General features: G+C 32.2%; 1 protein-coding gene across 13 annotated transcripts in view; it reads left to right on the top strand.

Moving 5' to 3' along the window:
* Positions 1-12,639, top strand: part of SENP6 (SUMO specific peptidase 6) — a 96,214-nt gene that overhangs the window by 74,555 nt on the left and 9,020 nt on the right. For 9 of the 13 annotated variants that reach the window (XM_039853133.1, XM_039853131.1, XM_039853136.1 and 6 more), the window contains 4 exons: positions 5,346-5,468; positions 6,487-6,579; positions 9,796-10,226; positions 10,904-10,984. In XM_039853133.1, coding sequence (XP_039709067.1) covers positions 5,346-5,468; positions 6,487-6,579; positions 9,796-10,226; positions 10,904-10,984 — 728 coding nt within the window. The remainder of the gene's footprint in view (positions 1-5,345; positions 5,469-6,486; positions 6,580-9,795; positions 10,227-10,903; positions 10,985-12,639) is intronic. The other 4 variants (XM_039853135.1, XM_039853134.1, XM_039853138.1 and 1 more) reach the window with 1 other exon arrangement.

Genomic DNA, 12,639 nt, shown 5'->3' with positions numbered 1-12,639 from the left:
ATTGTTTAGCAGGACTCCAGGCACGATTGAATGGATATTAAGGAGAGAAATAGGTGCCAAATAACTCCTAGTTTTCTGACTAGTGAGACCTGCTAAATGATTTTGCCACTAGCCAAAACAATGAATGCAAAAGCAGAATAGGTTTAGGCCGAGGAGGAAGACATCTCTTTTAGACATCTGATACAACAAAGTGGACAGTTGAATATATGGTTCTGGAGGTTAGTTGAGTTCTGGCCTGGAGACATACAGACTTAAAAGGCTTTACTTTGCAAGTAGTAGTGTAGTTATGAAAATTCATGAAATTGTTTAGGTAGGGATACAGAATGAGAAAAAGAGCTATAAGGACAGAACCAGTAGAGTAGATTTTGATAGACAGACTCCCATGAATAAATTTGGAAGGTATTTGAGAGATATGAAGAAAAATCCAGAGAAAGTGATGTCATAAAATTGAAAGGAGGTGAAGGAGGTGGTATCAGTACAGCAAAGGTCAAAGCAAATAAGGACTCAGAATAACTTTGAGGTTATAGTGACCCTAATCTAATATAGAGCCAGACTTGACCCTGGTCCCTGGGGTATAATGAGGTACCCTTCCCTCTCCCAATCTGGTGGAGGTACTATCAGTGGAGGCTTAATGGGGAGCCTTCCACCCCTATCCATCAGTAATATGGAGCCCCTCCTCCTTATTGATGGTAGCCTAATAGAGAACATAAACCTCTACCCCTACCTAGCAGTAATGAGATGGCGTTCACTTCACCCACTGGAGTGTGGTGTCAAGGAAAGCCCACTAAAACAGAATCTTAAAATACTCAGAATATTCGAATTTCAATTTAAAATTGCTCGCTTCACCAAGAACCACAGAGATTTCAAACCGAATGAGAAAAGACAGTAGACAGTCAACATCGAGGTGACAGTGATATTAGAATTATCTGATAGATTTTAAAGCATCTATTATAAACTTTTTTGATGAACAGTTATGAACACATGAAACTTGTTGACAGAGCAGATTATACAGTATAACCCAACTATGTCCTATCTACGAAAGACTCTCTTCAAAGATAATGATATATGTTAAGTTGAAAGGAAAAGGATGGAACAAGATGTAGCATGCAAATATTAAAAGGAAGCATTAATATCAGATAAAGTATTAATATCAGATAAAGTAAACTTTTGAGAGCAAAGACAATTGCCAGGTTTGAAAAGGGACATTATATAGTGATAAAGGGATGATCCACCAAGAAGACTTAGCAGTCCTAAATGGGTATGCCATACAACAAAGGTACAAAATATGTAACACAAAAGCTGATCTAAAAGTAGAAACAGAAAAATGCAAAAACATAGCTGGAGACATCAATTCCCCTCTCTCAGTAATTGATAGAACAACTAAATCAACAAGGATGAAGAATTCAACATCATCAACCAATATGATCTCTTTTCCATCAGGGATATATTCCTATATATGTTAATTATACCCTGTTTTCAGAGGCAATATATATATATTTTTGAAGAGTTAATAGTAATGGAATATGTTTCAGTAAATTATAAATATGTCATAGATTTGCTGGCAAGAGAAACTGCCCTAGGTTGTAAATGCCTAATTTTGCAGACGTAGACCCCTTTGAGACCTAACAAATTCAAGGACAAGTTCAAAGTTTTTGATAACTAAATCAAAAGATGTCATCTCATACAAATGGCCAGTAAACATGTGAAAAGATCTTCGATATTATTAATCAACAGAGAAATACAAATCAAAACCAAAATGAGTATCACCTTATACCCATTAGGATGGCTGCTATTTACAAGCAACCCAAAACAGAAAAATAACGTGTTGGCAAGAATGTGAACAAATGACACCCTGTGTACTGCTGGTGGGAATGTAAAATGGCATAGCCAATGTAGAAAACATCATGGTGGTTCCTCAAAAAATTAAAAATAGAACTGCCATATGATCTAGCAATCTCATTTCTGGGTATATATCCAAAAGAATTGAAAGTAGGTTCTTAGATACCTGCACACCTATGTTCATAGTAGTACTATTTAAAATAATCACGAGGTGGAAGCAACCCAAATTGACCATTGGTAGATGAGCAGATAAATAAAATGTGGTACACACGTACAGTACAAATATTAATCTTCCTTAAGAAGGACAGAAGCCTGTTACATGCTACAACATGGATGAATTTGGAAGACATGCAAAGTGAAATAAACCCGTCACAAAAAGGCAAATACTGTGTGTGGTTCTACTTAGATAACTAAAGTAGACAAATTCACAGAAAAATAAAGTAAATGATGGTTACCAGGGGCTGAGGGCAGGGGAAAGGGAATTGTTATGTAATGGATTAAAGTTTTAGTTTTACAAGATGTGAAGTTCTGGAGATGGTTTCACAACAGTGTGAATATACTTAACACTACCAAACTGTACACTTAAAAATGGTTAAGATTGCAAAGGTTGCTATGTATTTTTTTCTATAATTTTTAACAAAAAGATATTATCTCTTAATCCTAATGTATACTAATTTAACAAATCAAGCCATTGAAAAGTCTTAAGTGAATATACACAACTGTTGTTGGATGAAGTGTTGTTCTGTGAATGTCAATTAAGTCAAGTTGTTTGTTGGTGTATTCAGATCATCCTATGTCCTTAATTAATTTTCCACATACTTATTGTTTCACTTTTGAGAAGGTGGTTGATCTCCAACTATAATTATGGATTTGTCTATTTCTCCTTTTAGGTCTATCAGTTTTTGCTTTATGTAATTTGAAGTTCTGTTGTTAGAACACATACATGTTTATGCCTTCCTGGAGAATTGACCCCTTTATCATTATGTAATGTCCTTCTTTATCCTTGATAATCTTCCTTGTTCTCAAACCTACTTTGTTCAAAATGAGTATAGTTATTCCAGCTTTCTTTTAATTTGTTTGCATGGTATATATTTCTTCACCTCTTTACTTTTAACCTATTTAAGTATCTCTATTTAAAAAGTTTTTCGTTGAAAGCATATAGGTGGTTCTAAAAAATTAGTTGAATTCCTATATTTTGTTTATATTTTAGTTTCTTCCATTTCGTACTTAAATAATCTATAATTTTTACATTACAGTAGATAGTCTATAGTTATTTGTTTATACTCTTGAAATTCTTTGTATTTTCAGGAGGCTCCTTGATATTTTAGAGTTACACTTTAAAACAAATCTCAGATTTCATATAAACTTAATTATCTACAAGTTCTGCCTTTTTTGATGCAAATCAGTATCCAAATAAAAATGAAAACCTAACAAAATTTATAATTTAAAGAAACCCCCATGTTTATGTTTGTTTGATGTTTGTTTTATTCTTAGAAATAAATTTTAAAAAGGAAACTTTTTTTTAACTTCACTATTAAAATAAGTTAATGGCTGCTACCAGAGCTGCTCATTCTTTTCCATTTCTAACTCTGCAAGTTAGAAACAAATTTTTAAACAAAGTTTGCCAATATTATAAGAAGTAGAAGGGCATTGCATCTAGGGAATGTTAAGAAAATGCAGAGAAGAATAGAATTACTTTAATAAAAATTACTTTCAAAATCATCTTTCAACTTCATCCTATAATTAAAGCATTCATGATTTGATTGTTAGATTGTCCACTTTATGAAATACCAAGTGAACAGCTACACCATGACATTCAATATTTAAATGATTTATTTACTAAAAGAAAAAATGTACCCAATGGGAGAGATTCCTATAAGATTTTTGTAATAAACTTGAATTTTCACTTTAATTCTAAAATAAGAGATGTGGCTGTTCTAATGAATAGTTCTAAAATATACATAAAAACAGAACTATACATAGTCACAAATACTTATGGATATAAGTCAGATCACAAAGACAAAACTAGTTATTTTAAAAGGCATGGATTTATTTACATGTGAAATTGAGAGTCCGTTTTCTTAAATCACAAATAACTTTTTTTAAAGTTGAATTATTCCTTTGTTTATTCAATTTAGTTTTACAAAGTAGACTTTGTATTTTGAGCGAATAAAAGTACATGGTTCACTCATTATGATATGGCCCCTAAGCTCAAATCTAGTTTGTTTACTACATGCTCTGTTTTGAGTATATTGTAGAATTTAGTGATTGATTTAAATTGTGTTATGAGCTGATTCATTGTCTTATAATTTCTTTTGTGGGGGTACCCTGAGTTTCCCTAAAGCAGTAAGTAGTTAGGTCCTTTTCATCAGAACTCAAGCTTTAGAATTATCAAATATAATGATAAAAGTGATAGATCTCATGGTGTGCCCTCTGGGACATTTGCTATTTCTATATAAGGAGGCTTTCAGACTATCCTCATTTTAATGAAGGTGGTAATGAGCTTGAATGTGCATAGCTCCTTTGAAGGAGTTTGGAACATAATTAAATTTAATATATTGTAATTTTCCTTTGTGATATAAAGGAACTCTTGCTTTGTTTTGTTATAGATCTTAAGGAAAAAAACTAAGGCAAGGAAAAATTAGAACTAATGTAATATCACTTTAAAGTCATTGTTATAACCTCACCATTGTATTGGTTCTTTCTATTTCTTTTCTGTTTTTATAAAAAGTAATATATGGCTGGGTCTTCATGGTTTATTAACTGAACTGTTTAATATAAACAGCACATGAGATAATAGCTTTATTGAGATTTAATGCACATACCATACAATTCACCCATTTAAAGTGGTTTTAATATATTCAGACGGTTATGCAACCATCACCACAGTCAATATTAGAATATTTTTATCCTGCAAAAGAACCCCAGTATCCATTAGCAGTGACTCCCCATTTCCTTCTGACCTCACTCTCAGCTTTAGGCAATTACTCATTTCTTCTCCATCTCTATGGATTTGTATAGTCTGAACATTTCATATACATGGAATCATAGCATATGTTCCTTTGTAAATAGCTTCTTTCACTTAACATAATGTTTCCAAGGTTCACCTATGTTACAGCATGTGTCAGTACTTAATTTCTTATTGCTGAACAATATATTCCATTGTATGGTTATATTTTATTTTTCCATTCATTAGTTTGATGAGCATTTCTGGCATTCCCACTTTATGGCTACTACAAATGTTTCTATGAACATTTGTGAGTGTGCCCTTGTTTTAAAATATTAGAACTTTGTAATCATAGTTTTACTCTCAAATGCCATTTTTCATTACTTGAGAATAATCTGGTAGTTGCTGTCTAGAATATGAAGTGAACTTGGCTAATAACTTCTTTCAGTTATAAGGAATAGAGATTGATGGTGGCTTAATAGATATTTAATCACTGCTTGACTTTTAGTATGTTGTAAACTGTTAAATTCATATATTGGAATTATTTTTTATAAAATAGATATTTGGTGCTTGAAAAACTGAAGAAAGAAGAAGCTGATCGAATTCATATATTCAGTTCTTTTTTCTATAAACGCCTTAATCAGAGAGAGAGGAGAAATATTCATGAAACAACTAATCTATCGTAAGTCATGATCTTTCAAATTATTTAACAGATTTAGTAAGTCACTCAAATTTAACTTAGTAAAAAATCTCTTATTCATATTGAGGCAACATTATTTACCAGTTAGCAAAATCAATATAATATTGAATCGTGGATAGATCAATATCCACAATTTTCTGAAGCCTCAAGAATACTTAGAATTCAAAAAGCTTTAGGTGTGATATCTAAATCAGTATGTTCCCAATATGCCTGATAGTTTTTTAAAAATTGCTTAGATACTTGTTAAATACTGATTGCTCTGCTTTACCCTAGATGATCCATCCATGTTATCTAAGAAAGGAACCTGTGAATCTGTACTTTTAATAAGTTCTTTGGATGATTCTTCTCAGACAAGTTAAGGAAATACTATTGTACATATTAGGCTTGAGTACTTTTGTTTATAATTCCTCTCTATATAGTGATTGCATCCAGTTCTAATACTTTCTTGTAATTGGTCAAAAGATACAACCAGAGAGTTGAGGCAGTTTTGTCATAAGTGCTGTTAAATGTCTTGAATTGATGGCTGCTGTGCAAAATATAAACAGTGTTTTCTACTATTTCAGTGATTACATTTTGCATCTTAAAGTTGATGACAGTGATTGGTTTTGACCAATGATCATAGTGTATCCTACTTCATCTACTGTATGATAATGCTCACCTTTCTTCTTTCTTCTCCTCAGTTATCATAGGTTATGGTCTGATTTGCTTCTCAATATGGTTGCTCTTGCCAGTTCTGCATAATAAAAATAGTAGCACTGGTCTACCCTAGTATGTAGTAGCAGGAATTAAATATCTCATTCTTTCTGGTTCAGTGATGGCAGTTTCACACTTTGCTGGCTCCATCTCAGATGTTCTGTTTTCTTTCCTCAACTTGTTAAGTCATCTTATACACCTCTTTGAGCTGTTAACCTCTTAATCTTCATAATTTTAAAATTTTTGCATATAAGCTGAAGCACTAGGAACATTTTAGAAGCGTAATACTATATCTTTTATCTTACAGAATACAGCAAAAGAGACATGGGAGAGTAAAAACATGGACCCGGCATGTAGATATTTTTGAGAAGGATTTTATTTTTGTACCCCTTAATGAAGCGTGAGTAAGATTTTCCTTTATGTAAATGTGATGGCAATTTTTAGAAAATGTGTTTATGATGTGAAGAATTCATCCATTTTTAAACTTCTTCAAATTTTTATGTGCATCTATACTTGTACTGCTTATTTTATGCAAATTAATGGAGTTTTCCAGTGAATCATGTACAGTTGAATTTTACAAACACTAATCTTCTAATTTTGTTTTATTGGTCAATGTGGAATAATGTCATTTTTAAAAAATGGTACATACGGTCTAGCAAATACCAATAGAAAGGCTACTTTATACAGAAAGATGATTATATCCCATAGAAGAATTTGAATCTTTAGTTTAAAACACACTTTGGCTCTTAATCAAAAAGAAAAGATGGCTAGATTTATGCCATTTTCTGTAACTGAAAACTGTGCTGACTACATGAAGCTATTTTCTAAGTAAATGGGGGTGGTTAAACCTTTAACGTTATTTTCCCCCAGTAGCTAGAGAGGTATTGATGTGTAGGATAGTATTATTATATAATTAAGACTTGAGAGTATTTGTATTTAATTTTTTTTTGTTTTTCTATGCCCTTCGGCTAAAGACCCCATGAATACACTTGTAATTGGATAAGTTGGGGTTATTACTTGCATCAAAGGAGAATTCACACCATGGGCAACCATGGAGCTGCTCTATGCAAGTGCGCTTGAAAGAGCCTATAACAGAATTTGGGCCTTGGTTTGGTGATTTGGGGGAAGATCAAAAGAAGCAGTGGTTTTCTTGGGTAAAGAAGTAGCATTCACTCATTTAGCAAAAAAGAGGGATGTTTGATATTTTGGGGGTTGTATTGTGACCTTATGTTTGTCTCTGCTTAGACAAATTATGAAACGGCCTTGGTTTGTCTCATTTTATCATTGTTGCAGAGTAACCTTGACTGAGGTTGATATTCTGTGAGATTGTTTATGTCTAATAAGCCTAACTGTGCCTGGCTAGCTTCTGAATGTGCTTTTTTTTTCTCACTATGAAAAATAAGTTCACTGTAGTATAATCAAACTTTATTTAAAACCCTGCTTTAATGATAAGATTTCTAATCAGCCTAGCCACAGATAGGAAGGTAGGTCAAAACATTGGTTATGGCTACAAAGCCCAGCTTCTTCAAAGCTATGTATATGTCAAACATAGTTTAAAACTAATCTTTAATTTCTTCATTCTCCTCAAAATAAGGTTTATATTTGTTATATAAAATATAAAAATATAAAATATAACAAATGTAATAATATGTGAGCTGCACTGGGCAAAAGGGAGGCTATGCATAGAAAGCCATTTATCAGAAATGAATTGTAAAAATTTAAAATAGAAGTATAATTTGAGATACACAAAATTTAGCAATAGAGGCACATCCCTCTTAGTCACTCTGTTTGATGTTGATGAATACTATGATCAATGCTTCCAGTCATCTTGGTGAAAAGTAGAGGATGAACAGAGATGCAGAGTAGGAAAAGAATTTTTCAAATAGAGTACTGTGCCATTTGTTGATGGAAGACTAGCCTCCAAATCATGAGGGCTCAATTTGGTTTGTTTGTTTTTTTTTTTTTGAGGAAGTAAAGCCACAAATATTTGTATACACTAATTATATTAGATAGACTGCCATATATTTGTCATCTATTTAATTTGAATTCTCCTGGTGTTAATTTCTTTAAATTTAAAAGCTATTTTTTAAAAATTGTCACAGTAATTGACAAGAGACAGAAATTTGATATTTGGATCTAATCTATATAAAGTTAAGTGAAATTACCTCTTCTTCCATTGGTGATTTAAGCTCAGTGTAGCTGCTGTTAAAAGAGATTAGAAAAGCAAAACCCTGCCTCTTCTTAGAGGTTGAAAGTGATCTCAGATGTTTCTAATTTAGCTTTCTCCTTTCAGCCAATTTTTAGGTGAGGCGACAGAAAATTTATGGCTTAACCATATGTTATAACTAAGAAATGTTAAAAATAGACTAAAGTTAATAGCTGTAGGTTGAGAATCACTTTATTGTACTGTATTTAATCAATTTTAAAACATTTTTTCACATTTTAACAGAATTTCTGAAATTGAGAGGTGACCTACAATTAGCTTTCTTAGTTGATAAAGTGAGGAAGTTGGTATGCTGCTCTTTCTACTACCCTATCCTGACTTAACTCCATAGGATACTGAGGACTAATAATAATAGAAGAGAAGCATTCCTCCATCTGTCCTTTATAACACCGATAATGAAGCCAGCCACTGTGACCTTTCTACTTATGAAGAGATAGTACTGGTTTTTAGCATTACCTTGGTGGGGTAATTTAACATTTTGCAGAAATGAGAATGTAGAATAACTTATCTATATCAATTATATTATTTTTTTCTCTTAGTAAATACTTATTGAACATCTTACTATATGACGAATACTGTGCTCAGTAATAAGTTCTTGACATCTATGGCCTATGCATTTTATCCCAGCACATAACACTGTGCCTAGCGAATAGTAAACCCTTAAAAGTCTTCATTAAATTAGTGACTATTAGCCAGTACTAGCTGTATAGCTTCTTACTTGTGGCTTATACCTTACGGTTGGGTATCTGAATTCAGCTGTATCATGAGCACTCACTTGATAGTCGGAACTCTACTAATACTTGAAGTTCTGCATTTAAAATCAATATAGCATGATTGGATTATTTAATATTTTCAATGTTAAGCAGTTCCTACCTTATTCAGAAAATCACGGACATAGTAAAAGTTTTTAAAAAGCTATATATATATATATATATATAACATTTAGACAATGTTCAAAATTGTACAGTCCAATTAGACTTTTGAAGACATTTTAATCTTAAGGTTAGATAGGTTTTTATCCTTTGACATAAATAGAATAAAGGAAGGTAAATGGGAATGATGAATTGCAGTGATACTTATATTTTGTTAAATTATCTGAAAAAAACAATGAATTTTTCATTCCACAAGCAAGAAAAGGTTTAAAGGATTATTTGCAAAAGTGAATACAGGCTACATAATTCTAACAAAAATTACGTTATTTTTGAATAGACATTGTATTCTGTTTCATGAATCAATGATCATATAAATAAATGGATTAATTTGAGAATTGAAAAAAATTGGACATTCTTAATTTCTTCATAAAAGCTCTAGAAAAAACATTTCAATTGATATTTATTGCCAAATATAATAAACTTTTTTGATATATTCAGTAGTTTCATTTGTTTTTTACAGTGCACACTGGTTTTTGGCTGTTGTATGTTTCCCTGGTTTGGAAAAACCAAAGTATGAACCTAATCCTCATTACCATGAAAATACAGCCATGCAAAAATGTTCAACTGTAGAGGACAGTTGTATTTCTTCTCCTTCAGCCAGTGAAATGGACAGTTGTTCACAAAACTCTTCTGCCAAGCCTGTAATTAAGAAGATGCTAAACAAAAAGCATTGCGTAGCTGTAATTGATTCAAGTGCTGAACAGGAAGAAAGTGACCCTCGTTATCGGAGAAACATATGCAGTGTGAAATGTAGTCTGAAAAAAATAAATCATACTGCAAGTGAAAATGAAGAATCAAATAAAGGAGACTCTGCATGCCAGAAAGTTGTTGATAGGACTAAAAGTGAGAATGGCCTACAGAATGAATATTTAAGTTCTGTGCACCATACAGGTATGTTTCTAAATGTTTTGAAAGAATCAAGGAATTCAAAGTAAACTGGATTTTTTATAAACAGGATTAAGATTTCAGGGCACACTTTTTTTAAAGTCAGATTTATTGAGATATAAATTACAGTAACTCTCATTTCATAAGTGTAGCTCAATGAGCTTTGATAAATGTATATAGTCATGTAATCACTACAACAATCAAGATTTAGAACCTTTCCATCACTCCAAAAATTCTCTTGTGCAATCATTCTCCTCCCCTCACCCCTACAGAGAGTGCAGTTTTCAAATGTAGTACAAGATGACATGTTGGGGTGCAGATTTTGGAGACCTCTTATCTAAAGGTATGAGGAGTTGTAAAGAGTTGGATTGGTTACAAGGCCTGGTGCAAAGAGTTTTTAAGCAAAGGCAGGCCTCTGACTGAAATTTCAAGGGCATTTATGACAGTAGCAGTCATGCTGCTGGCCTGTTGAAAGGCAGCTGGATGGATGGATGCCCATGGAATAGAAGATCAAACAGTTTTGAATTTTAATAAATTTTTGTAAACCATCAAAAAAATGTGGTACAGGGTCTACATTTTATATTTATTTTTATTTCATAGGAAATTCACTGTATTCAGCATAAACAGTACTTGTACAGTCTTAGATCTGTAATGTGAATTAGTGCAGTCTTTTCAATTTACAGATGAGCAAATTGAGATCAAGTGGCCAGAGGCAGAAATTAAAGCTTTCTCCTCCAAAATAGTTGTTGATATTCAAATTAAAGGTTAGTTCCTTATTCCTTACTCTCCTTCATTGTTTTCAGTGGGAAGAAGGGCACTGGGCCAATCTCTTTTTCCTTTCAGTTCTAAAATATTGTTTTTTTCTTTGAATGAGTTCTATATTTCTAGCACTTACTATAGAAATCTATTTAATACTTAAATATCATATTAAATCAACTATATAGTTTCCTATCCAACCCAAAAGTTAAAGTCTACTTTATAAAACCCATAACATGGCTTTTGTACGTACCTTGCAAACTTATTAAACTGTGAATAAGTCCTAATATATTTTCTTTGGAGGAAAAAAGTCAGTATAAGGCATAGCTGAAATTATGTGAATTCAGAAAGAAGCTATCAAAAATTGTGAATGCTGAACATACTCTTGGTACTTTTATTATTTTAGTAAGTCAGAAAGCTGTTGCTGAGCTCTTTAAAAATATTTTTGATTTGTTTGACATACTAAACTGCCTAAAGCTGACAGTAGCCCTAGAGTGTTGATCTTTGTGCCTTTGGGAGATAAGAAGCAGAGAGGGGAATGGTATGTGAATTGTATCTCCATTGAACTATTTTTTTTTTAAGTTTTTCTTTGATCAGTAACCTCATACACTTTAATGTGAATTCAAAAATGAATTAAAGTGCATGATTTAAAACAAAGCAATGGGACAAAGCCTAGGGTTTCATTTACACAAACCCTAGATATTCTTAGTGACTTTCTACTACAAATTAATATTCTAGTCCAGTAGTAGCCAGTTAAAGTTGAGTAAATAATCTCACAAATGCTAGTGGAGATCAAAGTAAAGAATAATCTGTTTTATGTAGTTTGCCTTTTTAATATCTGCTTATTCTCTATATTTTTTATTATAATTTGTATTTGGTTTTCTGTTTTGTTTTTAATATGCGTGTAACCGTATCAACTATATCTTCCATAAAGGAAATTTACCTTTGTGTGATACACTAATATTTTCTATCCTTTTTAATGCTTGTCTTAATCCAATAATGATAGTGTCCCACAGTTTGAAAGTGGTAGTCGCCAGTGGGTCTGTGCAATTTTCAGCAATGAGATCCCATAGCTTTCATCAGATGTTTCTAAGGGATCATTCACCAAAAAGTACATTAAATAAGTGTGTTCTCTAAAGGTGACTTACTACCTCAGAGAAGATGGTTAAGCAGTCTATCCTATATAAAATGATGATGTACTAAAAATTAGGATATGAAGAGCTTGTAAAATTTTTGTGATGTGATTAATGTCTCAGCAGTTAACTTCTGTTTGGGCTGGGATTATAGTTGATTGGATTCAGTGAAGCATTTTAGATACTTTTAATATCATTTTAACCATTGAACACATATAGTCATAAGTGTTTACTGATGTCAGATAACATGCTGTAGTAAATAAGTGGAATTGTATCTTATAACAGGAATTAGGTTTTTAAGGTCAGCTGTAGGAAAATAGTAATGTGTGTGTGGTATCACTACTTTCATTTGGTGTTTTTCAGTTGGGCACCATATGAAATAGTTGTCTTTGTATGGAACATGAAAAAAAATGTGTATGTTTAAACTCTAGAATCACACTCAGGATCTTCAGATGATCTTACTATGTGAGAAGCTCTCAGGAACTGAGACTGATTGAGAGAACAGCTGATGGAGTTATCACCTCTCAATT

The sequence above is a fragment of the Pteropus medius genome, unplaced genomic scaffold (genome assembly GCF_902729225.1).
Source record: "Pteropus medius unplaced genomic scaffold, Ma_sr-lr_union100, whole genome shotgun sequence".
Lineage (NCBI taxonomy): Eukaryota > Metazoa > Chordata > Mammalia > Chiroptera > Pteropodidae > Pteropus > Pteropus medius.
The sequence above is the reverse complement of the archived record's forward strand: the minus strand, read 5'-3'. Positions and strand labels throughout refer to the sequence as shown.